The sequence below is a fragment of the Crassostrea angulata genome, chromosome 10 (assembly GCF_025612915.1).
Source record: "Crassostrea angulata isolate pt1a10 chromosome 10, ASM2561291v2, whole genome shotgun sequence".
NCBI classification, from domain to species: Eukaryota; Metazoa; Mollusca; class Bivalvia; order Ostreida; family Ostreidae; genus Magallana; species Magallana angulata.
Window position 1 is genome coordinate 18,554,370 of NC_069120.1, and position 26,283 is coordinate 18,580,652.

The window sequence follows — 26,283 nt, forward strand, 5'->3', positions numbered from 1 at the left end:
ATAATATTATATTTTCATCATGTATTTCGTGATTACATTATACTATATATATATAAATGGTATATATAAATTAAATTCCAAATAGTCTTGCTTCTAGTTCAGTGGCTAGTGCTCTGGAAAGAAACACTGATTTTTTTATTTTTACTCAGAAGTCACCAATCCAAAATCTCACTATTTCTTCAGAAAATAAATATCAAACCCTTAAATTCATCAAAGTAGTAATTTATTTCAAAGCCTATTGACCTTAATAAACTTCTCTTTCGAGCTAGACGATTTACCGTAATTTAGCGCGGATCCAGAAAATTGTTCTGCGCGGAAGGGGGTCCCGAGGGACAATTGTGTTTGCCGGGGGAGGTGGGGGTCTCAAAGCCTTGTTTCGGAAAATATATCATGTGAGTGTAATAAATTTGAATTTTTCGGGGAAGGGGGGGGGGGTCCGGATCCCTCCTTTCTTGATCCGCGCATGAAGTGACTATGTAGGTATAGTTTGAAAAGGGACTAAACCGTGTGACTGTTGACATGCATGTAATCAAAGCTCGATGTAACATTTGCATCACGGGACTGTGGGGACAAGCTTTGATGGTAACGAATCTGAGCCAAATTACAACAGTCTAATCCACGCTGCTCATACATACATGGTTTACAAATGAACAAAAATTTCATATCACTAATGTATATATCGGGTCATACATTAAATGATTAAATATTATACATGCACAGTCCATGTTTTGCTAGCATATTTGCAGCGAAAATATTATAAAATAAGATCGAGTAAGCTATGCATTTCGTTTTTACCACTGTAATTATAAATGTATTCAATAAGTATTTGAGTATAGGACCTTTTTGAGTAACTAGATGCCCGTTCGTGTTAACTAGGATATTGTAATCGATTTCATTTTTCTGTTATCAATTTAACATTTCAGAGCTTTTACTAATTATAAAAAATGAATGCGATTCTTCACATAAAAATAAAGTGAATAGGTAGGAGAGAGAGAGAGAGAGAGAGAGAGAGATTTAGAACAATGTCGAAGGAGGTATAATTTGAACAAAAAGATTCGTCGTTTTAAATGCAATCAAACTCTTTCCCGGGTAGTGTTCATGGACACACCATTGTCATAGGCCATGAGTGTAGTACCATAGAAACAGAATCAGGTGGCATGATCATGACCTTGAAACCATTTACAATAAAGATTCTCATATTTACACAAATAGAAAGATCGAGTTTCTTTCTCAAGTAGAATGAAAGGGACTGTGTCTGACTGCTAACCTGTGAGTGCGTTGAACCTATGCAAATTGTTACTTTTTTAGTCACTATAATAGAAACCTTCATATAGCTCCATCATTAATGTTGACAGCAGCAGCGTTATAGTACAATTTGGTGTGTCAGGGTTGCTGCAGATTCCCGTGTAATAGTGCATGTGAAATACATAGTTGTCTATTGCAATTAGCTGCAACGACATATATCACCGACGAAGCTTACAATGAGCAAAAGTGAAGTAAAAGAGTTTCTGTTTCAAAACTTGACGCTGATTTTGGTGTTCGTTGCATTGTCTTTGCTGTGTCAGATCACCACTATAGCGACGCCGGGATGGATGAAGTTCCATTTGGAATTTTACGATGACGTCAAAGTGTCGTCTGCAAGTAACGAATCCACGCTATCCGACCTGACGGCAGAAGTTTCTGCCGGACTTTGGTTCTTCTCCTTCTGTTTCGATGGTCGGTATCAAAATGGGACAGAACTCGCTTGTTTTACGGAAACTTTTATTGACTACGACAACAAGCACCTTTCGAAGTTCCACGTCGACCATCTTGAATTGCTGAAGGACTTCTGCTGTGAGTAGACACACAATTCCACTTCATTGATAGTTAACCATTTTATATTGTTCCTTCACTAGCGCTTGCTTTTTTTAGTCAATGCATTAAGTGGCCTTCTGGAGTACCAGATTGAGGCGTCCATCAGCATCGCGTGCCTTCTGATCGGACTAGTAGCTTATCTTCTGTACTACAAATCAAGAGTCACTAAAAAGGGATCTGGCATCGTGGCATGCTCTTGTTTTGCAATTTCAGGTATGGGCTAAATCAAATAACTGAATGAATTTTGAAATTGTTATTATAAACAACATGTACATGTATAATTATATGGGTTTCAAAAACAAAAAATCACCTCGATTTCTATATGACGAACTTAAGATGTACTTATGGTGCCATTTTTTTAAAGCTATAATGTTGTGGTTAGTTGTGGGGAAGATAACAACCATCACTCTCCAGATGAAGAAAACCTTTGAGTTTCCTATGGCGGCCAGCCACGCAACGATTACAGTACTGATGCCATGGTGTCTGCTTGTTGCTGGATTGTCTGCCCTGATGACTTCGTATTCTACAATGACTTTCCTTGTCTATTTGGCCCAAGACAAAACCCCGCAACACAGATACATGAAAACCAATAGTCATCAGCAGATCCTTGCAGAAGACCAAGAACCTTGCTGCTCCAATAACAATCACCATTCTATTCCTATGACACGGTTAAAATAAACCCAGCTGTTTAAGTGTTACCAACTACTTCAGAGGAAAATCAAATGGACCTTTTCGTAAAGAATTGCACAATAGAGTACTTTAAATTCAAATGCAGCAAACTTGAAAACCACTGTCATTCAGAAGGATCCTATTCACAAATGACCTTGGGAACATCTGTGTTTGTCCTTGTGGAGTGAAATGCCTTAATGCACACTACTACTATAGTAATGATTACTAGACTGTTATATTGTAAAGGTGTAATCTTTACACATGTGTTACAATTGACTAAGTGACATATACATGTAATTAAGGAGGTTTGTGTCCTTCTTAAGTACAAAATAATAAGTATAATCCTGTTTTAATATTAATTTACATTTTATTTTCATTTTGTATATTGCACCTTACACATTAATAAAATTTTAATGAAATCACAAATCATTGTTTGGAGTTGTGGTTCATCATACATGTAGCTGCTTCGAAAAGTAGAACAATCTATAAAATTGTACAAAACAAGGTCCCGAGGCTTAAAAATTTTGGATGACCTGACTTTGGTTCAAGTCTGATTTTTCACTATATATTATATTCCATATTTGAGGATTGAGACTTGGATCAAAAACCTAACTTATATACCCCAAATCACATGCTAATTTTATTTGGGGGTGGGGGGGGGGTTGTATTGAGGATTTAGGTTTTTTTTTGCATAGAGCAGTTCTATATAAAATGTACAAGTATACAATGTGCAATACACAGTCAATATGCATGCATAGAAACAATTATATATATATACTTATCTCATGAAAAATAATAAGACTTCAAGAACAATATAAATCAGTTAATGTAACCGGTAAAAAAAATACCACCGAGAAGAAACAATTAAGTGTCCTCATTGTACTGCAGACTTGAAACAAGTGTTCAAAGTGTTCACATAAAAATTAATTTTCAATGTTGGACTAGAATACATTTTCTGCAAATTACTTTTTGGATCATTTTTTTTACAGCATAAATAGTTAGACAATAAGTAATTATAAATATTTGCTAATAAACCCCATAATTTCATGATAACATGTGATCTTCCCTCACAAATCACGTGTTTACCCGATGATTACATGTAATCTGATAAAGTATAAGTTACCCTAAAAATAACAAGGCACCATAAATTATATAAGTAATCATGACAATTACATAATCTCATGAATTATATTAAACCTGTAAGAATTTATAATCACTATTATAACATGAATTATGTGTAATGTAAACATCCAATTACAGTAACCCCATTAGTTATGTTATCAAACATTTACATGCAATCCAATTTACTTTGTGTTGTTTCAACATGAAATATCATAAATAATGTACAACAGAATTATGTATCATCAGAACAATTACCTGTAATCCCATTAATTTTAAATGATTAGATGTAATCCCATAAATTTTAAACAGTTACATGTAATCCATTTATAATTATGTTATCAAACAATTACAAAAAAATCCCTTTAATTGTATCATCCAACAATTATATAAAATAACATTAATAATATGTAAAACATGTACCAACAGATATATGAGAAACCATGAATTAAGTGAAACATATATCCAACCATTTGATTGTGTAATCAGAGATTTACATGTAACTTAAACAACTATGTGCTAATTATCCTGTAAGTTTGGCACAATATCATGTTTTGTATTGGAGAAAAATAAGAATACATGAAAATTTCATGTAGTTAACACAGTGTAGGTCACACAGTGATGAAAATTCTTTTCTTGTACAGCACTAGCCCTACAAGCACCCAGAAAACTGTCCCCCATAGGTCCATAGAAAGCAGGGAGTAATGATACTGTGATACCTCCCAGCTGATTGGAAAATGACGATGTAAAACTTCATGTCCCATGTACAACACAATGGGATTCATACCTGTTGAAGAGAAACAGAGCTTCGATAAAATGGTTTCAAAAAATCTTCCAAGTCAAGTTACGTGACAAGAATCATATGATAGGTAATGATAGAAATAAAATGGACAAAAATAAATTAAAATTGATATGTATTTATGTACTTCATTTTAACTTCTTTTGGTTTTAAATTTTTTTTACTGAATCACAAGCAAATAGAGACAAAATTCAATCTTCATTTCGCTTATTCATCTGCTGAGGTTAAGAGGAACAAGTGCAGTTGGTAATTCTATGTTCAGGTAAACAAAAATAAAAACCTGAGCTGGAAACCTCTTAGTGCAGAATGGATAAAAGATTCCATAACATGTATAGAAGCCAGTATCATGTTGCAATTAAAAAACAAATCTGAATACAACCCAATTCCAAGGTGTGCCTAAACAAATGATCATGATATGCCTAAACAAGTGCCCCATAAGATGAGCACTTCACATTGTTCACCTGCAAGATTTTGCTTTGCTAGCTAGGATATTTGGACTTGTCCCATCTGACAAGCTTTAAAAGGCAGTTTTAAGCATGAATGAATTATATGTACATATATATTCAAACTGTGTTGAATTTTAATGCACTGAGATGCTGGTTTTGGCAGATTATTCAATTTAACTTATAGAGATAACATAAATTCACAGCATGATATTATCTCTTTCAAAGAAGGATTTTTGAAAGGTCTTGAACACCATTTTTTTTTTAAAATATAATTCTAAATTTAATCAAAAAAATTTCTGGAAAGAATTTCTTTTTGATGGTAACAATACTAGAAAATTGATGGAGAAAATAAACATAAATCGTTTTGTACTTGACAACCATAATGAGAATTGTTAATCATTTGATTCCCTTGAATCTGCCGGCAATGAATAGGTTGCAAAAATTGTATCTGCAAATTCTACCTTAAAAATCCACATATATACAGGTATTGAATCTAAGGCTTGTAAAACTCAATTTTGGTAATGAACACATCATCCAAAAAGATTTTTAATGCAAAGGTATAATGTATTAATGTGTTATTACAAGGTGAGGAAAAGCCTTTCATGTATACAAGTAAGTGAATTTGAGGGACTGAGGATGTGTATACTGGGAGTTTCATATTTACATGTACATTGGTTCTATATAGTGATGTAAATCTTTTTGCGATGCATCATGTATGTGAACAGACAGAAGAAGGCAGGGCCCCACAAGTGTAAGGCCAGCTGTTGTGTGTGGTTCTCCTCCACCTTCCACCCCACAGGGAAGTAGTTCTGGTACGTGGTGTGGGCAATGTACATAAATATGGAGTTCATGCCTGCCAAGGTCCATATAACAGTCTGGTTATATATACGTTCAAGTAATTTCTGTATATTAACTTTTTGTACAGGGTGATGTGAACTTTCAAAAGATTCAAAATTTAAACATTGTTTTTTTTATAATCTATAGATTGAAAATTTGATAGAAAATATACCAATTGCAAAAACATGCATCCACAGAAAACTGACATAAAAGCAGTACAGTCCCTGAAACATTCTACTTTTCTACTTGAATTGTGAATGAACGGTGAGTGCACGCACAGTGAATGGTGAGCACAGTCTGAACGGTAAGCGTATAGTGAGCGCCCATTAAACGGAATTTTGTAAGCGCTTATGAATAGTGAATGGTGAGTGAACACAGAGGACAAACGGAGCACAAACGCGAGCACAAAGTGAATGATGAACGATATGTGCACCTATTTGAACGCACTGTGAATGCACAGAAAAAATGGGAAATTACGGTATAACGTTTCAGGGACTGTGATTAGAAAATCAGAAGTTTAGTAATCTACATGTACAGCATATACAATGAAAGCTTTTTGTTATTCATAAAGTTTGTAAATCAAGTTAGTTTTCATAAAACAATATACAATTTAGATCATTTTTTCGGTGACAAACACTTACCTGGGAAATAGAAAGGAGCACCACTCCACACTTTATACACATCAATGGTCACATAACAGAATGCCAACAAGACAAATGCAAACCCTGCCATACATAGCACAAAGGACAGGGACCTATTAATCAAAAATACATCAAATTTTTTTTTCAAAATTATTCACAAGTTCTTCAATCATCATATTTTTTTCAATTTTTAATTTGAGAAATCTGCATGCCTTACCATAAATTCTTATTCAAAGGAATTGTTCCTCCATCTTTCTTGAATCCACACAATGCACCGGCAATTAAACACTGAAAGCAAATAAATAACAAATCTTTCTCCATTGTATTTTTTACAAAAACTTTATTTGTCTACATATACATTTGAACTTATTCTCTCTTTGCAAGTCATCACTTACCAAAAATAACCCCCATATCAGGAACCGTTTGACCCTGGCCGAGGGCTCCTTGAATGTCATTAAAATTTTACCTGCCTAATACACAAAAGGTAATACCTGTATATGTAGTTATGTTAAAGATGAACTATATTTATTGAAAAGATAGACAATAGCTCATCTTGATAAATTATTTATTTACATGTACATGTACTATCATCAACACCTATCCCTAAAAATAAACAGACATTAATCATAGACTTACTTGTAATCCTAGGTAACACATAAATACAGAATTCAAAGTTCCTAAAAGTCCCTCTGGGTCATAAGGCACCGTTGTCTTGTAAATAGGCTACAATAATGAGAAAAAAAAGAATTTTGTAATGATTTCTCTTTTTTTCTCTGTTAACACTGCAGTGCTTAAAACATTAATATTAAGTGATGAGTTAATATTCCTTTTGCCATACCTTGCAAGTGGGACTTTGGTAAATGTGATCGTCCCCAAACACCTGCCTGTCTATATAGCCAGCGGCTCCCCCTGTGCAGTTCTGGTACACACTAGCTTCTGTACTATTTACAGCTTCATGAAGACCACCAGGACCTATGTATCCTCTAAATGAACAGAATACATGCATAATGAAACTATGAAAGAAATATTTATGATAACAGTAAATTTCTCAGTCCTGTAAACCCATTTCAAAAGTCATGAAAAACTTTTAGTTTTTCTAGATCTTTTGTAAAGTTTGTAAATATGCAAAAATACTCATTTAAAAATTATTAATTTTATAAAAATGTTTTGTCATAGCTCTCTCTCTCTCTCTCTCTCTCTCTCAATCAAATACTCACTTGCCACATCCTGGCACATCCAATGTAAAAGTGATAATGATATGCACAGTCACAAAAACAATGTGAAGAATCCACTCCAGCCAGAAATCCACAATGTCTCGAATAAAGCCCCAGTATGTGTACTACAAAATGCTTCTTTATAATCATAAATGTCAATTGCAGATATCCAATATATAACGAACAATGTCAATGAACTTGTACTGTCTTACCATGCTGACATCAACTGTTTTAGCAAAAAACATGTGAATAGAAGCCACCACGAGGTACGTTCCTGCGAACCTCTGAAGTACCCCAGGAATCCTCAGATGTGTCAGACGAGTAGCTGTCAGCAACAGAACAGAAAGTCTCAGTCAGTAAAGACAGCGGCTGTCACAAAAACATGCAAATAGAGTGACTGTTAGAAGTACATGTAAAGTGAAAGTAGCATTAATCAACTCACGATCACAGCCGCCTGTGTTGACCAGTAATCCCAGCACAAACAGGATACAGCTCCTCTTGAAGATTTTCCAGAATATCTTATGTTTAGGAGTGACTCTTCTAAGCATGCCAGTGAATGAATATGCCATAGCAGTTCCCATTATCCATATGAACCTGTTTAGGAATTTTAACAAAAATTAAATGCTTTAATTTCACCCCAGTTTGAATTGAACATTCTTTTGGGATCAATAATATGTATTTATTTTAAATAATTATTGTAGATTTTATCCCATTTGTATGATTAAAAATCAGAACAATTATTATTAAAATACATTAAAAAATAATGACAATTTGAACACTTCTTTTTAATTCATTAATTGCAAACATTTTTCAGAGAATTAGCTACTAAAGCTAGTGCATCAAAAGCTAAGGATTAATTAACATTCATATGAATAATCAGAAAAGCATGCTGAATAAATGATACTTTTTAGGCAATTCATAAAACTAAATAATTATATGTATATCTGAAGTTATAAATGTGATGTGCATGCAGGGTTAGTTTTTAATGTGTCATTACCATGGAAACACAAGGTCAGCAACAGTTACACCATTCCAATCGGAATGGTCAAAAAACCAATAGCCGCCTCCCCCATAGTTCACAAAGTTCATGATAGTCAGACTTATTCTACAAGCAACACATGCAAGATATTAAAGTCGGCTAGGCTCATTATGCTTGCTAAAACAGAAAAGCTAAATCAGTACTCATAAGAAGCCCTGTAATTTCAGGATAGTAAGACTTATTCTACATGCAACACATACAAAAGATAGAACTCTACATGCTAGGCTAATAAAGCTTTGTTAGGGTGCAGAACAGCAATATTAGTACATACAAAAAGTCCTTGAAGTAACAGGTTGGTTTATAAGTAGTGAATATATAACCTCAATTACATGTATATTCACTTGCTTCAAATGTGTCATTTCTAGTGTTAATTGATTTGTTAGTAGCAAGAGAGTACAGTCTATAGAACAGCACACCATTGCAACTACATTCATGCATTTCTCACCATGGAAACACAAGATCAGCAAAGGTCAAACCATTCCATCTACTATGGCGGAAAAACCAGTATCCACCTCCGCCATAATTAACAAATATCATTACGATTATACTAATCCTGAAAGTCAGAGAGTGGTCATGTTAAATACGTCTTCAAATATTTTACATTTAAGACAACTATTTCTGACAAATGCAGATCAATTGTTTCTTTTTTAACACTTGTTGCACTTTGTGATATAACAAAGTAAAAGAGGAGGCCCATGGGCCACACCACTCACCTAAACAACAATGCCCAAATGTAACACAAGTATCTTTAAACAAGCTTTTATGTCATATTTTGGATATCAATATCCTGCAAATGTGGATTTCCACTTGTACTCCCTGTTTAATCCCTAAGAATACTATTGCACATTGCTGGTAAAATAATTATTGACTAGATATCTGTGAGCCAGTGCTCACTAGTGATACCCCGCTCTGATATATGAATATATGCAAAATAAGCAAAGTCGTCATTTAACAGGAAGTTGGCATCCGATACACATAACTACAAAAACATATCCCACAATATGGTATGCCTAAACAAATAGTGTGTTAAAATTTCAAGCATCTGCGATTATATAATAGTTCCTGAGAAATCTTTGACGAAATTTTGTTTGAAAATTTTGGCTAAAAATAAAGACAGTTGTCATTTAATAGGAAGTTGATGTCCGATTAGTATAAAAATATATCCCACAATATGGCATACCTTAAGAAATGGTGTGTTAAAATTTCAAGCAAACGAAAATTTGTTTGAAAATTTTGGCTAAAAATAAACAAAGTTGTCATTAAACAGGAAGTTTTACTTTTCAATTTTTAATACATGAATCTATAATGCTAAATGTAACCATTTCTAATGTCCTGCCAAAATTTTACAATAAGTTTTAAAGTGAAAAGTGAGATACATTGCTCACATTCTTTGTTATATGTGAAAAAAAAAGCTTGTGCCTTGTTTTTGTTTACACATGTTGAATATCCTGACACAAGTTTTGTTTTTCTTTAGATTTTCATCTGCAAGTTTTATTTGACAATTTTTTTTAACAGTTTCCAGTGTTGGTACTTCTAATTTTGTTTTCTGTATCAAATAATATTATTTTCTGTTCAGCAATTTATATAATAAAAAAAGCAAGCTTACATAACAAACAATTGTGAGCTCAGTATTTCACTTAAAACTGTCAGCTATGGTTAAAAGTTTAGATGACCATTGAAAATACCTTTTTTCACCATTTAAAGAACTATAATTTGAAAAGTAATTTTTGAAAATAAACATAACCATGCCCCTTTAAGACCAAGTGTACCAAAAACACGAGGACTTTGTTGAATGCTAATAAAGAGTTGATTAATATCTCACCCTCTGAATGTATCAAGAGACTTGAGCCTTTCTTTCTTTGGACGGCTGTCTTGTTCATCGGCAGGGTTAATTGTAGTCTGCATCACCCCAAGGTCTTCTGACGTGTAAGCGCCCTACAAAATCATGTTACAACAAACAAGATGGGAGAACCTCCAAATTATGTCAGTTTGTTGTTTGGTACCTCTTCACTGTTGAACTGTAGTAAATTAAAACTAAAATTTCATGGAAAACTTTTTTAATTTAATTCTAAAAAGGCACTCTGGTATTTCATCTTGTAGACACCAGCACCAAACAGCTAAAAGTCTTATTTCATCATTAATCAAAACTACACCTTTTATACACCCGGAGACTGAAAATAATCATGAAAAAATAAAGAACGAGAAGCAAAACAATTCAGAGAATAAGATATTGTGCAACATACATTCTTTTAAGCCTCTGCGTGGTTAAAACTTGGAAATGAAACAATTCTGACATTTTTAAATTTAAAAATTAAGGAAACATTTTTTCTTTAGAAATGGTTGATTTTCACTCAAACTTACCAAGTCCCCACCAGAATTTAAAACAGATTGCTTCTGCTTTTTTGGTGGTTTACGCTGCCTAAGGGTCGCGCGTGGGGTGGGTTTGAGTGGGGCACTAAGGCGATCATCTATTGAATCAGACTTTTTCTGTCAAAAGAAGGGGGAGACAAATTGTTTCATTTCCTCTTGTTTCAGTCATGCCTAAGTAACCAGTACAAGCATATATGGGAACTTATACAATTTTGTCTCACTTACATGTAAACTGCCAACTTGGTTTTCAATTGTGGGACATATTTAACTGGTATTACACTACCGCAATAGTAATTACTATTTCAATATATAAAATCCAGAAGGCATTTATTTCTTTTATTTTTTTTCCTTTTATTTGCATTCAGCAACATGAATGAAAAATGAAATATCTCAATTCCATTTTCCCAATATTGCAATACCGTGTACAACATTACAAATATATATAGCAAACTTTAATGCTTAATTTCCTTGGAAACTGATGAAAATGTCAACTTAAAGAATGGGTTTTTAGTAGAAAAACATAATTACTGAGTTAATTAAATAATGCTGGTTATCATCTGTGAAAGCAAGCTTTGTTCATGAAAACAAACTAAAAGTTAATAAAACATGCGCATGTAGTAGAAATACATTGTATTTGGGAGTGTATATGTGAATAGTGGACTTTAGTGATTAGTATGATCCACATGCAGCTGGAACATCAGTATAACATTAACATCTCTTGATTTTATTAAAGAAAAAAATATTTAGCAACTACTGTATTTTATGGGAAGTAAATATCAATTTGCAAAAAAACGTGGTATGCCAAACTGGGGGCTTTGTTAGGAATCTAAAGGATCCTATAGAATGAAATACATGCGCGGATCTAGAGGGGGGGTCGGGGGGTCCCGACCCCCCCTGGAAAATGAAAATTTATTAAATTTTCATAGTAAAATTATCGCGAAAATATGCCTCGGACCCCCCCTGGCAAACACAATTATCCTTCGGACCCCCCCTGGAAAAATTTTCTGGATCCGCGCATGAAATAAGTAGTGACAAGGTTTTGTTTCCAATAAAAACACCCCCTTCCCCTGGTAAAAATAAATAAAAAAAACAAAAACACACACCTATATTTACCTGAGCAATTATATTATATACTATATTATATATATTATATATATTTACTCTGTAAATGGAGTTCATTGTAAATAGGGGCTAGAAAACCATGAGTTATGTACTTATCTGCATGCAGCTGATTATTGGGACTTACTGGGTTAATAAGGCTCTCATTCCCCGTCGTCATAAAAAGTCTGTTCAAACAATACCACCTAAAAATAGCAAATTAAAAGATATAAAAACAATTCATTCTAAATATTCTGCAATTGTAAAATACTGATAGGTATCAAAATATTGGAGCGGGGTTTTATTTGAAGCGTATTTTGTCTGGTTATCGTGTAAACATTCACCATACCTTTTCTTGTACAGCAATTTTCCCAAAGTTATGAGAATGGAGACCCCAGCTATACATCCTATGGCAACATATATGGCTGCAAACAAATAAAATATTAATTATATTCATAGAGAAAGTCATAATGAATATAACAGTATAAAAAATATAAGTGCATCATATAACATGGTATGCTCTTCATCAGAAGTCTACATCTACCAGTACTATTTTGCACTACAAATATTAGCTAGTTACACAAATATGACATCTGTCATGGCCCCATCCCTACCCTTTTTTTTTTATTAACTTTGTCTCTACCTCGCTCCTTGCATTATTACCCCACTTCTCACCCTCTCGGTCTATAAAATATGTGTCCATGATGAAAAGATGATACATTACACCATGGTTTGTATCAAGACAAAACCATTTAATTTCTTTATAGCAATAAACTTTAACAGCAATACTAACATAAAAGAATGACTACAGTCACTACATTTCTCAATTAAATGTTATATATATATATGTGAAGTAAAATAAGAAGAAATTAAAGGATGTGTAAGAGTTTACTCACGTATATAGGAATCTGGAGGCATATTTTTTAGAATCAACTGCCTGCATTTGACAGTGCCTGGTACAGCTTTATCCCCAGTATCATTGGGGGTAAAGGTCACATATAAATCATATGTTCCATTTTCATGAAGCTTTTCACTCAGATTATCCTCCCTTGTGAAAAATAAAGAATGGCTCATTTCTTTAGCAATGTAAAATAGTTTACGTACATATTTTTCAATCACTAATACTTGAAATATCATATACTATATTGCATAACGGTATGAAATACCTACTTGCAAGATGGATCTTGTTTAACAGTCTCTTCATGAAGAGGTCTTATCTCAAGCCTTGAATTCCATCTTGAGTCAATCAGAATATTACAGGATGTAGAATTATTCAAAATGACCAAGCGCTCTACTAATGGACACTAAATGAAAACGATAAAATACTTCAATCAATTGTGTGCAAATTTATTCATAATTTTTCACTCTAATGGTAACGACTAGTGAAAATAATTAAACCACAGGCTAAAAAAATTAAGGAAAAAAAAGAAAGATAATTCATCTAAGTCCAGTGTAGTATCTTTGGGGGTTTTTTTTGGTTTTTTATTTTTTGGTTTTTTGTTTTTAAGACTTTTTATTGTCCCATCACTTAAAACAAGAGGCCCATGGGCCACATCGCTCACCTAAGTAACAACAGACATAATAAAATCAGCTTTATGGAGTCATATGCAAAATATCTGAACAATGTTGTATAAAAGATCCTGCTTAAAAAAATCCCCTGCATATTCTTCTGTTTATCATTGAGCTGCTTTGTGAGAGGATGAATTTACAGTCATATCACATATTGAGCATTGCAGTTCTCGAAAAGATGATCAGACTTAAACAACTGTTTATATTATAAACCTAAATCAAACTTTGAACGCCTTGTGAGAAAGAAGAATTGTCCAGGGGCTAGAGTCTAAACAATTTTAAAGAATCAACAATATGTCAAAATGCTTGCATATAAGTGAAACCATATATAAAAACATCTGAGTTTTTTGTGAACAATTTAAATGTTTTCTTTTGTAAAATTGAACCCCCCCCCCCCCCCATGTGGCCCAACCCTACTCCTGAAGAATATGATTTTGACAAATTTTAATCTAGACTATTGGAAGACTGAACTGACTAAAGTTAAAGCTTTTTTAGACAATTTGTGTTTTAGAAAATTTTTCCAATACATTCCTATGTAAAAATTTGACATCCCCCCCACCCCCCCGTGGCCCCGCCCTACCCCTAGGGATCACGATTTTATCCAACTTGAATCTCCCTAACCGAGAAAGCTTTCACACAATTTTTTTGCTTTTCTTGCTGATCAGAATCTGAGAAGACCATTTTAATAGATTTTTCTCTATATATTCCTATGTAAAAAATTTAACATCCCATTGTGGCCCCACCCCACGCCCAAGGATCATGATTTTCACAAACTTCAATCTACACTACCTGAAGATGCTTTCACACAAGTAACATCTATCCTGGCTCATCAGTTTCAGAGATGAAGATTTCTGAACATTGATTCTATATATTCCTATATAAAATTTGACCCCCCATTGTGGCCCCACCCTACCCCCAGGGATCACGATTTTATTAAACTTAAATCTACACTACCTGAGGATGCTTCCACACAAGTAACATCTATCCTGTCTCATCAGTTTCAGAGAAGATTTCTAAAGATTTACTCTATATATTCCTATGTAAAAATTTGTCCTCCAAATTGCGGCCCCACCCTACCCCTAGGGATCATGATTTTAACAAACTTAAATCTACACTAACTGAAGATGCTTCCACACAAGTTACAGCTATTCTGGCTCATCAGTTTCAGAGAAGATTTCTTAAGATTTACTCTATATATTCCTAATATGTAAAAATTTGACCCCCCATTGTGGCCCCACCCTACCCCCGAGGATCATGATTTTCACAAACTTCAATCTACACTACCTGAAGATGCTTATACACAAGTTACAGCTATTCTGTCTCATCAGTTTCAGAGAAGATTTTTAAAGATTTACTCTATATATTCCTAATATGTAAAAATTTGACCCCTCATTTTGGACCCACCCTACCCTCGGGGATCATGGTTTTCACAAACTTCAATCTACACTACCTGAGGATGCTTCCACACAAGTTACAGCTATTCTGGCTGATCAGTTTCAGAGAAGATTTTTAAAGATTTACTCTATATATTCCTATGTAAAAATTTGACCTCTCATTTTGGCCCCATCCTACCCCTGGGGATCATGATTTTAACAAAATTTTTTGAGAAGAAGATTTTTGAAAAATACCAACAAATTTTCAATGATTTTTAATTATCTCCCCCTGAAAGAGGGCGTGACCCTTCATTTTAACAAAAATCTTTACCTAAGGATGCTTTGTGTCAAGGTTGGTTGAAATCGACTCAGTGGTTCTGGAGAAGAAGCCGAAAAATGTATAAAGTTTACGGACAGATGGATAGACAGACAGACGCCGGACAGAAAGGGATCAGAAAAGCTCACTTGAGCTTTCAGCTCAGGTGAGCTAAATAAGCAATGTATTTGGTGCCAAGGTTGGGGCCCTCGGTTCACAAAGTACTGGATTACTTTTTTACATTCTACATTATTCACCTAAATAACAAATGGTTATCTATGGTGGCATATCTCTGCCCCTTGTGTGCAAGTTATTTTTCCATCAAATATGTCGACATGCATGATAAATATGTTGACATGCAAGATAATTATGTCAACATGCAACATAACTATGTTGACATGCAAGAAAATTGCAATCAGATAAGAATTTTACAAAATCTCAAAAATTTTCAAATATCGCCCACTTGTGACATCCAAGATGCTAGATGCTACCTTTTTATGTCGACATGCAACTTATTTATGTTAACATGCAAGATAAATATGCTGACATGCAACTTATTTATGTCAACATACAACTTATTTATGTCAACATGCAACTTATTTATGTCAACATGCAACTTACTTATGTTGACATGCGAGATGACTATGTTGACATGCAACTTAGTTATGTTAACATGCGAGATAAATATGTTGACATGCAACTTATAAGTTGTATGTCAACATAACTTAGTCGCATGTTAACATCACTAAGTTGCATGTCGACATAAATAAGTTGCATGTCGACATAAAGAAGTTGCATGTTGACATAAAAAAGTTGCATGTTGACATAAATAAGTTGCATGTCGACATAAAGAAGTTGCATGTTAACATAAATAAGTTGCATGTTGACATCAATAGGTAGCGTATCTAGCATCTTGAATGTCACATGTTGGCGATATTTGAGATTTTTTATAACTCTTATCTGATTGCAGTTTTCTTGCATGTCAACATAGTTATGTTGCATGTTGACATAACTATTTTGCATGTCAACATATTTATCTTGCATGTCCACATAATTAATAGAAAAATAACTTGCACACAAGTGGCAGAGATATGCCACCATAGTTATCAGCACACATATCATGTAAAATTTTAAATCATTACTAATTTTTACTTTATGATCTCTCCTTTCTTGAGTTAATTTTGCTGACATCTGTATTTACATAATTTTTTTAATATCACTTATTTTCATCAATAAAACATCTAAAAATAAGTTGTCTGGAATTTCCAATGTTGATTCTTCAATACGATATTCATTATATAACCAGGTGGTAATAGTATGTGTACATTATTAATAATTGTTAGGAGTTCCTCTAAAACTAGGAAAAAATCAAGTCTAGCTTGTTTCACAGGATTTTCTCTACTCCATGTATATTTTCTAGTGTTTGGGTTTTTGATTCTCCAGGGATCTACTAAATTAAATTTTGATTTCAGTTTTTTTATCTCAATTTTTAAATTATTTTTTGGATTGTTTAAACAATTAAACTGGTAATCTTACACAATATTCCAGTCCCCACACATAATATAAAGTCAGTATAAAAAAGTAATTTCTTTTATCACTCAACTCAGAATAAAAATTAGGATTATCTGAGTTTTTATCTAGTTCTTTTCATGGGATTATGTAACCTTCTGCAGAACAAATACTTCCTGTAAGGTAATGTAACAGCTAGATCATGTCATAAAAAAATATACATAATGTACAGAGTTTAAAGTATGTTAATATTCAACTATAAATAAGATAGTAAACCTTAATTATCTTAAATACATTGAAATGGGAAAAACCTGTAATTGCTCATATAAACTCATATTTCAGGGCACAGGAAAGAAAATGTGTAAGTCCCTATGTAACTACTCTATACATATCTAAGAAAATCTCTGTAAACTCATACTTTGAGGCACAAGAAAAAGAGTACATACAAGTGTAAGTTTCATTTGAAAAAAAGAAAAAGAAACCTGCAAACAGATGCAGGTTTAATATATCTATGTGTACATAATCAAAATTAATTATACCAGTAATTATCTATCAACTAACATCATCATTTTCATCATTTTTAATGAATACATTAAGCACTAGGCACTAGCACAAGATTTCCTCTCTTTCCAGCTGCTCTCACATTCTTAATTATTTGGTATTCTCAAATTACAACCTATGAACACCAGATTATCACAGCATGATTTTGATTTATTCTTTAAGAAGTTTTGCATTAAAAGCCAATTGATTAACATGTAGAATAAAATCATGTGGAACAAGTAGTTAATTATGATTCAAGAACACTCTACAGTTTCAAGCCAGTTGAGGTGTGGCTACTTTCCACGCATCAGAGTTTGTGACACTGCTGATACATGTCTAGGTTAAGAAAATGTTTTTGATGTGTATATAGACTGTTGTTTAAGATTTTGTGTTTGTTGTACACAAAAATTTATTATAAATTTATTTTTTCTTTATAGTTGTCATTGCAAGTGCTAGTTTCCTTAACAAATAAACAGATGTTTTTGTTTGGCTTGGTGATTAAGAACATACATGCATGTACGAGGGTTGTCCCAAAATAGCGTAGACAAGTGGCGTTATTCAGGTAATCGAAGACACAGAAAGATGAAATTGGTGCCACAAAGAGTTCAAGTAATTTGCATCCAAATAATGTTTTAAAATCAAATATTTATTGACATTAAGTTAGTGAAATAAAAGCATGTTAGATCAGAAATTCGATATGCGGCGCAATGTCAAAAAACAAAAAGTTAAATTGAACATTATGAAATGAAAATTGCGAGGAAAAGTAATTTTTGAATGAGAAATTACAATAAAACATTCATTTACATTTGATAATAATTATATTATTTACTCAAAAAAATGTTCTGGCTATAACAAAACTTTTAAATATTTTATAGCGCGTTCTGTGGCAAGTTGAAGAGTTAACTCGTAATCAAATCACGACGTCAGCGTTTCAGGCGGCGCAACAGTATTTAATCAAATTTTGCAAAGACCTTGACACAAATCATAATCGGCTTCTTTAGTAAATAAAATTAACGAAATTGATTCGAAATGCGTTTTTTGAATAAGTGGTTTAACAACATTTAAAATATTGTGACGAGTATGATGATAATAGGTGGAAAAAAGAAATACCGCCAGATATCAATGGACGTCAAAATGTTGAACGACACATTGCGGTAAGACGGACGTTAGTCAAAGTCATACAGGGCAATTTTGGAGTCGTCAGAATGTTAAGACTTATTATAACATATTAAAAAATACTCGAAATGTATGTTGAATGTGCACTTATGATCATGTTCAAAGAAAATATTTTTCCAAGACATTTGTGGAAACTAAACGTAAGGGTTATCGTAAACGTTATTGGTGTGGAGGGTTTTAGCAACAATGTAAGCACCGGAAATTTCTGACGTCGCACATTGCGCCGCCTGACAAAACCTTTTGCTACTAAAGGACCACGTGACTGATCATGGCGTAGGACGCATTTCTTTTCGAGCTCTACCAAAGTGGAATATTAATAGCTTTCTGCAATTGTATCAATGTGTATTTGGATAATATTCGCTAGCGGAGCTTTCTGGAGTCACGCAGTGCTCAGTAAGTTGCGATTTTATTCAGAATAAGAACGTAATTCGAAGTGTCTTTGTATTCTACCTTTAAAGGTGAACACTGTTAATACAAACATGGCCAGTAATCGTGCTAGCCCTAGCCCTGGTCTGTCGACCACACCATCCACTAAGGGCACAAAAGAAAACAAAAAGAAAAACCTTGTACAGTTGAACATTAAATCTGCATCAGCGACAGTTAAAAACACTGTAGTGTCGGACAAAAAAGCGACAAAAAAACCACGATTAAGCAGTTCTGATCAAAACCCTGTCGGGGCCTCAGACACCACAGGTGAGATAACAGGTGAAAATGACCTACATTCAATCCTCGAAAGCCTGCAGGAAATAAAACAAGGAATGGTAACAAAAACTGATATTAGCGTTGTGGTCAAAAACATATTATCAGAATTAAAAGGTGATTTCGTTAAAGAAATTAAGACCGCAATCAAAGATGAAATAAAAAAAAAATTAAAGACTGAACTGAAAACAGAACTTAAAGGTGAGATAGAAAAATTTACAAACAGCAATGTCGACGAAAAACTGAAGCAAACCCGTGCTGATACCAACGAAAAATTTGATGCTCTCAATATGTACCTTACCGACATAAGGGAGAAAATCGCAAAAGAAAAAAGAGATCTGCAGAAAATGAGCGATGATCTTAGAATAACAACAAAAAATGCACAACAAGCCATTTCAATGGCAAATTTTAACCAACAATATTCCCAAAAATGCAACATCAAAATACTGGGTTGGAAAGAAAAATCGAAGGAAGACCTCAAACAAGAGTTCTGTGCAGTCCTAAAACAAAGGGTGAAAGTTGATGTAAACCCTCACGACATTCTCGCGATTCACCGAGTCCCCGGAAATAGGAACGGTGGACCCCGACCGTTATCGTGAGGATGATAAGTCCGGAAAGTAAAATACTTATCATGAAACACCGCAAACAAATGAAAGAGGAGTTCTTGATGGTGGACCACATTACTCAGCAGAACGCAATGCTCATACAGAAACTCAAAGAACACGAACTTGTGCATTCTGCCTGGTATTTCAACAGCAAAGTGTTTGCAATAGACAAAAACGACCGTCGTTACACATTTGATATATTCGATGATATAAACAAAAAACTTCGAGCGTGATGTCCACTGTACCGGTAGTAGTGTCGCATAAACGCATCGGGATCGAATCTGTAGCAGCGAAAGCTCGAAATCGGGATCGATGTCCCGTTTATTCCAGAAACTTGTTCCTTTGACATTTATTTTTGTTTTTTTTTCTTTGTATGTATGTTTGTGTGGAAGTCTTGTGTACTTTGCTGGTAAATTACATATACATATCTCAAAGGGAAAAAGTTTGTATTGTATGAGAATGGTAGGGGTCTTTGCTATAGTGAAAAGTGTTTTTTTCTTCTATATACCATATTTTCGTTCTCTGCACACATCTTTCATGTCACCTTGTTTACACACATTTTTCTTTTATACACTTAGTTTGTTATGAGTTTTAAGGTAGTAACATTTAATTGTAGAGGCCTAGGTGGTCTCGACAAGAGGAGAGATGTGTTAAATTACATAAAACAAAAACAATTCTCTATTTCATTTTTGCAAGATACACATTTCACTCTTAATGATTATGAGCAAGTTAGATCCTTTTGGGGCTATGACATCTATATATCTCCTGGACAATCTAATTCTCGAGGCACTGCAATTTTGTTTAACAATACTTTTGAGTATCATTTACTGAATGAATACAAGGATACGGAAGGTAATTTACTTGTTCTAGAAATTAACATGTATAAGAAATATGACATATTATTAGTTAATATATATGGTCCAAATAATGATGATCCAAACTTTTTTCAATCAGTATCGGACATCATTTCAAACTTTCAAGGTGAATTTATAATTATGGCTGGAGATTTTAACCTTGTTCAGGATATAGATTTAGATTATTTTAATTATACCAATATTAATAACAAAAGAGCAAGGGAGAAGGTTTTGAACATGAAAGTAGTACACAGTTTAATTGATCCATGGAGAGTGAAATATGAACAACGAAAAAGATACACATGGTTCAGAACAAACCCAACTAAAAAGGCGAGAATTGATTTCTTTTTAATTTCAAACGAATTAATGGCTTTATTGGATAAATCTGATATTCTACCTGGTTATAGATCCGACCATTCTATGGTTTATATAGAAATTTATTTTACTAAATTCGAAAAGGGTAAAGGCTTTTGGAAGTTCAATAATTCACTCCTCCATGATCAAACTTATGTTAATCTAGTGAAAAGTAATATACAAAAAGTTAAAGAACAATATGCTGTGTTTCCATACAATCCTGCAAGTATCCATACAGTTAAGAATGACGAATTACATTTAGTTATTGATGATCAAATGTTTTTTGAACAACTATTGCTGAGCATAAGAGGTGCCACAATACAGTACTGTTCCAGAAAGAAAATATTAAAAAACGAAAGAATAAAACTACTGGAAGAAGAAATTAAACAACTAGAAATATTGAGGAATAGTAATGATTCAGAGGACATTCTTCAAAAATTAACCAATGCACAGAACAGTTTGGAAGAATTCAGAAAAGATTTTATTAAAGGTTTATTTATCAGAACAAAACTTAACTGGATTGAACAGGGTGAAAAACCAACAAAATATTTTCTTAGTTTAGAAAAAAGAAATTATGTCAATAAAACTGTTGGCAAACTTATGCGCAGCAATGGTACTGTTATTACCTCACAGGAAGATATTTTAGCAGAAATTGAGACGTTTTATAAAAATTTATATTCCTGCTATGATAAAGAATTACAAGATGTTGATATTGAAATTGCTATTGATAAGAACTATATTAGAGTACTTGATGAAAATATGTCTAATAATTTAGAGGGTTATATAACTAACGAGGAAGCCTTATTGGCATTAAAAAATATGAAAAATAACAAAAGCCCAGGAAGTGATGGTTTTAGTACAGAATTTTTTAAATTTTTTTGGAAGGATCTTGGATGCTTTTTATTAAGATCAGTAAATGTGGGATTTGATGTTGGCGAACTTTCAGTCACTCAAAAACAAGGTATTATATCTATACTGCCAAAAGGGGATAAACCAAGGGAGTATTTAACTAATTGGCGTCCAATATCTCTCCTTAACGTTACATACAAAATAGTTTCAGCATGCATCGCAAATAGAATTAAAAATGTCCTTGATTTCTTAATACACGACAGTCAAAAGGGCTTCCTCAAAGGTAGATTTATAGGAGAAAATACAAGAATGATTTATGATGTAATTGATGTAGCTCAGGATAAACATATTCCAGGTATGATTCTACTCATAGATTTCGAAAAAGCTTTTGATTCTATATCATGGAAATTTATGTACAATACATTACATTTTTTTAACTTTGGTCCTGATCTTATCAAGTGGGTATCAGTACTATACAATGGGGCCAAATTATGTGTTATTCAAAATGGTATTTTTTCAAAATTTTTTGAAATAGGCAGGGGCTGTCGACAAGGTGACCCAGTATCCCCATATTTATTCAACTTATGTGTAGAGATATTAGGACTTTTGATAAGACAAAATAAAAACATTAGAGGTATTAAAATAGGACAAGAAAAAGTATGTCTATTACAATATGCAGATGATACAGTTCTTTTTTTGGATGGATCTGAAAAAAGTTTAAAAAGCGCACTTGATCTTCTTTTTCAGTTTTCAAAATTCTCTGGACTAAAACCCAACATTTCCAAAACAAAAGCAGTCTGGATTGGCTCAAAAATTAATTCAAATACAATTTGCAGTGATACTGGTTTACAATGGACGACAGAACCTTTTACAATTCTCGGAGTAACATATACTGCTAACCTAAAAAACATGGAACAACTGAATTTTGATAATAAACTAAAACTAGTTCAGAAAGAAATTAACCACTGGTTAAAAAGAAATATTTCAACATTGGGAAAAATTACAGTTGTCAAAAGTTTACTTTTATCAAAATTCACACATTTGTTTACCTCTCTTCCAAAACCAAGTAGTCAATGGATACGGCAATTTGAAAAAACACTGTATAATTTTATTTGGGGAAATAAAATAGACAAAATATCTCGAAAAACATTGCAATTAAATTATGAAAAAGGGGGATGCAGAATGACAAATGTTGAAATATTTATTAAGTCTCTAAAACTAACATGGATTAGGAGACTTTTAACAACTAACTCAAGCTGGATAAGTATTTTTTCTGAAATAACTGGGTGTCATACTTATAAACTATGTCAGTTTGGACCTGAATATTGTAGACAGAGGGCAAAAGCCACTCGTAATAATTTTTGGAAAGAAACCTTATTTTATTTATGTGATTTTTTGGAAACTATAGAGACTGATAATATCAATATCATGCTTGAGCCACTATGGTACAATAATAAAGTAAAGATTCAAAATAGATATGTATTTTGTAAGGCTCTTTATGAGAAAGGGTTTCATATTGTTCATGATTTATTTGATACTCAAGGTGAATTCATTAGTTATGAGAGAATCACTAATGAATATCCAGTTAAGATTCCATTTACTACTTATGAAGGTTTGAAACGTGCAATTATTTGTGCTTGGCCAAATGTTAAGCAGTTTTCACATCAAGTAATAGTCAAACCATACCAACCTGAATCTATCAAAATACTTTGCTTGTGTAAAAAAGGAGCACGGAATATCTATGATCACTTGATGGTAAAATCTAATCATAAACCTATTTGTGAAAACAAATGGGCCTTCAATTTAAATTTACCTCTAGATTTTAACTGGAAACAGGTTTATTCAAACCCTAGATCTGCCACAAAAGATTCAGGACTGATATGGTTTAACTATAGAATTATCCACAGAATATTAGGTACTAACAAAATACTACACATGTGTAAAATTAAAAATTCCCCACTATGTTCAATATGTTTTTTAGAACCAGAAACAATTACACATCTCTTCTTTTACTGTCCATCTATTTTCGGATATGGTTATTAATGTCTGATTGGATTTTTAGAAAGTCTGGTGAAAGAATTGTATTTGATGCCAAAACTGTTATTTTTGGTGTTCCAGAAAAGAAATACTTAGCTATAAACCTAATTATCATGTTAGTTAAGAGACATATCTTTAGTCAATCCAGAAAATCTGCTAATATTGCATTTGAGAATATTGTGAAATATTTACAAAATTACTATTCTTTAGAGAAACTAATGTTGGAAAATAGATTTTACCAAAAGAAATGGTCAAGATGGGTATGCCTCTTTGACGTGGCATAATGTGTAGTAAGACCCTATCAATATTGTATTATTATTTTTATATTTACTTTCCCAATCTGTGTGGGAGTGGTGTGGTGTGAATGATGGTGTAGATGTATTTGTATTGAAAATGAATAAAAAAAAAAAAAAAAAAAAAAAAAAAAACCTTTTGCTACTAATTGTTCATTCTCTCAATAATTAAATAAAGTACAGTTTTTAATTTTTCAGTATTGTTTGCCATTGGGTCATTGAAGAAAACTAAGAAGTCTAATGTAACTGCAGTGAACAGATTTTAAGTTATGTGTCATGTCTACGCTATTTTGGGACAACCCTTGTATATGTTTTACTAGTAGTTTTAAGGGTTTCTGAGTGCAGATCCACTCCACAAAATAATCAAAGTAATTAAGAACTGACGGGAGTTGATTTTATCGATTATTATTTATTTTAGAATCATCGATTCATATATTATTTTGCATGGCAAGTAGTTTCCTATATGTATTTGAATTATGCACATGCATTTTTTAAAATATGAATTATTCTCTGACAAGAATTTCGCAAAACCCCTGATGAATCATGTTGTGTAATATTCAAAGAATTAGTTTCATCAAACTACGTATCAGTATCGATATTTCAAAGAAATAGTATGGATCCAAGCAATATTGAACTCTAGTCTCGTTAAACCAGAGGCTTGACTATCTCCTTTAATCTACGATAAGCAAGAGAGACATCTCTCGGCTTGTCGGAGATTTACGGATATATTGAACTCTGGTGTAGGAATACATACAATGTAAGACTACAAAAAATATCTAAATTGTTTGTACCATTTAAAATTTGACTATTTACAAGGCATCTATAAATAAGTTTCCTTGAAAAACAATGTTTTAGAATACATTTCATCGAATTTATCGATTGTTTTCAAGGACTAAATGTTATCAGCGGTGTTAGTTTGTGCTTAGGTCCAAACACTGTTTCACTTGCAATCATTTGAGAAAGTGATTTTAATTGATAAATATTTATAATTAAAATGCATGTTTAAACGTTTGAATTAACATTACCTTATAGCATTCCTCGGTCTGGTACAGAAGGGCAACTGAGTAATCTGGATTTTGATTCAACACTCCAGATGTATATAGAATACTAATTCTAGCATTGTTCATTTTATCATCCCCAATCGGGCATTGAATGGGAATCTCCTCCTTCACAAGCCCATGCCCAGGTACATGTCCCTGAGCCTGACTTGAATGCCACAGATTTAAAATGTCTGAAAAATAAAATAATCAGATAAAGAGTAGGTAAACATGTTCAAAGATTACAAAACTATTTGTATCAAATAAAAATTGTTTTTTTTTTATTTTTCTAACATGTCTAATGTGTAAACTGTTTATAATGCTAGTGGTATGCCTACTTGTTATCTTGATTCGAAAGTAAACTAAGGTACATAGCTCACAAATCTTTGTGATATAAAAAGAGTTCTTCTATTTTCTACTTTATTTTTACAGTAGGCTTTCAGTTCATGAAGTTTCACTCCAAACAAATCTTTTTATTTGCAAGTCAGCAGTGAATCAATATACAGCCATGTATACACAATAAAATAAAACACTTTGTTCTTCCCGTTTGTGATTTTTAGAATTTTAGAATTGCAAAACATGCAATTTACTCCAATGACAAAGCTTGCAATTATTTGCAAAAAAAGAAAACAAACATAGATTGGAGGGGAGGGGGCTCTGCAAAATACAAATAACTTGATAAGTACAGACGTTCAGATGGTTGACAGGGCACAGCAGCAACAATTTGTCCTTCAACATTGCACTTTAAAAAGCTACTGTATGAGATATTCCAACTAATGTAAATATAAAATGCTACTTTTTGTGTTTTAGATCATGATCTAAATATGAAAATTACGGTAACAGAGAAATACATACATAAAACTTGCAAAATGCATAGTTTCATTCTGCCCCTGCCTGCCATAGTCACAAGATCTGCAGAATGTCAATCCCGATGTATAATGTATTTCAGAATAATGCTTCAAAATACACAAAAGCTGTGGAATACG

At 33.0% G+C, this 26,283-nt stretch overlaps 2 protein-coding genes across 7 annotated transcripts; one reads left to right on the forward strand and one right to left on the reverse strand.

Annotated features, from left to right (window-relative positions):
- The first annotated feature begins 1,259 nt into the window (after positions 1-1,259).
- On the forward strand, positions 1,260-3,401 carry LOC128164684 (uncharacterized). Its single transcript, XM_052828666.1, has 3 exons — positions 1,260-1,833; positions 1,912-2,067; positions 2,219-3,401. The coding sequence occupies exons 1-3, from the start codon at positions 1,482-1,484 to the stop codon at positions 2,530-2,532; spliced, it is 822 nt and encodes a 273-aa protein (XP_052684626.1). The 5' UTR covers positions 1,260-1,481; the 3' UTR covers positions 2,533-3,401.
- Positions 3,173-26,248, reverse strand: LOC128164682 (heparan-alpha-glucosaminide N-acetyltransferase-like). Of its 6 annotated transcripts, none has more exons than XM_052828661.1 (19): positions 26,153-26,248; positions 25,286-25,491; positions 13,257-13,390; positions 12,983-13,134; positions 12,436-12,511; positions 12,235-12,292; positions 10,980-11,105; positions 10,441-10,553; positions 9,064-9,171; positions 8,022-8,173; positions 7,792-7,904; positions 7,583-7,704; positions 7,204-7,348; positions 7,002-7,088; positions 6,761-6,835; positions 6,583-6,653; positions 6,366-6,478; positions 5,558-5,740; positions 4,290-4,429 (listed from the first exon to the last, which is right to left on the reverse strand). In XM_052828661.1, exons 1-18 carry the CDS (start codon positions 26,196-26,198, stop codon positions 5,565-5,567), a joined length of 2,073 nt encoding a protein of 690 aa, XP_052684621.1. In that variant the 5' UTR covers positions 26,199-26,248; the 3' UTR covers positions 4,290-4,429; positions 5,558-5,564. The 6 variants fall into 6 exon arrangements, with proteins under 6 accessions (XP_052684622.1, XP_052684619.1, XP_052684624.1 ...); XM_052828660.1 differs by having other exon boundaries at positions 5,552-5,740; XM_052828662.1 differs by lacking the exons at positions 5,558-5,740; positions 9,064-9,171 and adding an exon at positions 8,577-8,684 and having other exon boundaries at positions 3,173-4,429.
- Positions 26,249-26,283: the final 35 nt, after the last annotated feature.

What these genes read in the sequence shown, in the direction of transcription:
- LOC128164684 (XM_052828666.1), top strand. Translation starts at nt 1,482, where the DNA reads ATGAGCAAAAGTGAAGTAAAAGAGTTTCTGTTTCAAAACTTGACGCTG. An exon ending in ATTGCTGAAGGACTTCTGCT is followed by an intron (nt 1,834 to 1,911) that starts GTGAGTAGACAC and finishes TGCTTTTTTTAG; the next exon opens with TCAATGCATTAAGTGGCCTT. An exon ending in CTCTTGTTTTGCAATTTCAG is followed by an intron (nt 2,068 to 2,218) that starts GTATGGGCTAAA and finishes ATTTTTTTAAAG; the next exon opens with CTATAATGTTGTGGTTAGTT.
- LOC128164682 (XM_052828662.1), bottom strand. Translation starts at nt 26,198, where the DNA reads ATGGCAGGCAGGGGCAGAATGAAACTATGCATTTTGCAAGTTTTAT. An exon ending in TCTCTTGATACATTCAGAGG is followed by an intron (nt 8,685 to 10,440) that starts GTGAGATATTAA and finishes TGTTGCTTGTAG; the next exon opens with AATAAGTCTGACTATCATGA. An exon ending in ACCAAAGTCCCACTTGCAAG is followed by an intron (nt 7,089 to 7,203) that starts GTATGGCAAAAG and finishes TCATTATTGTAG; the next exon opens with CCTATTTACAAGACAACGGT.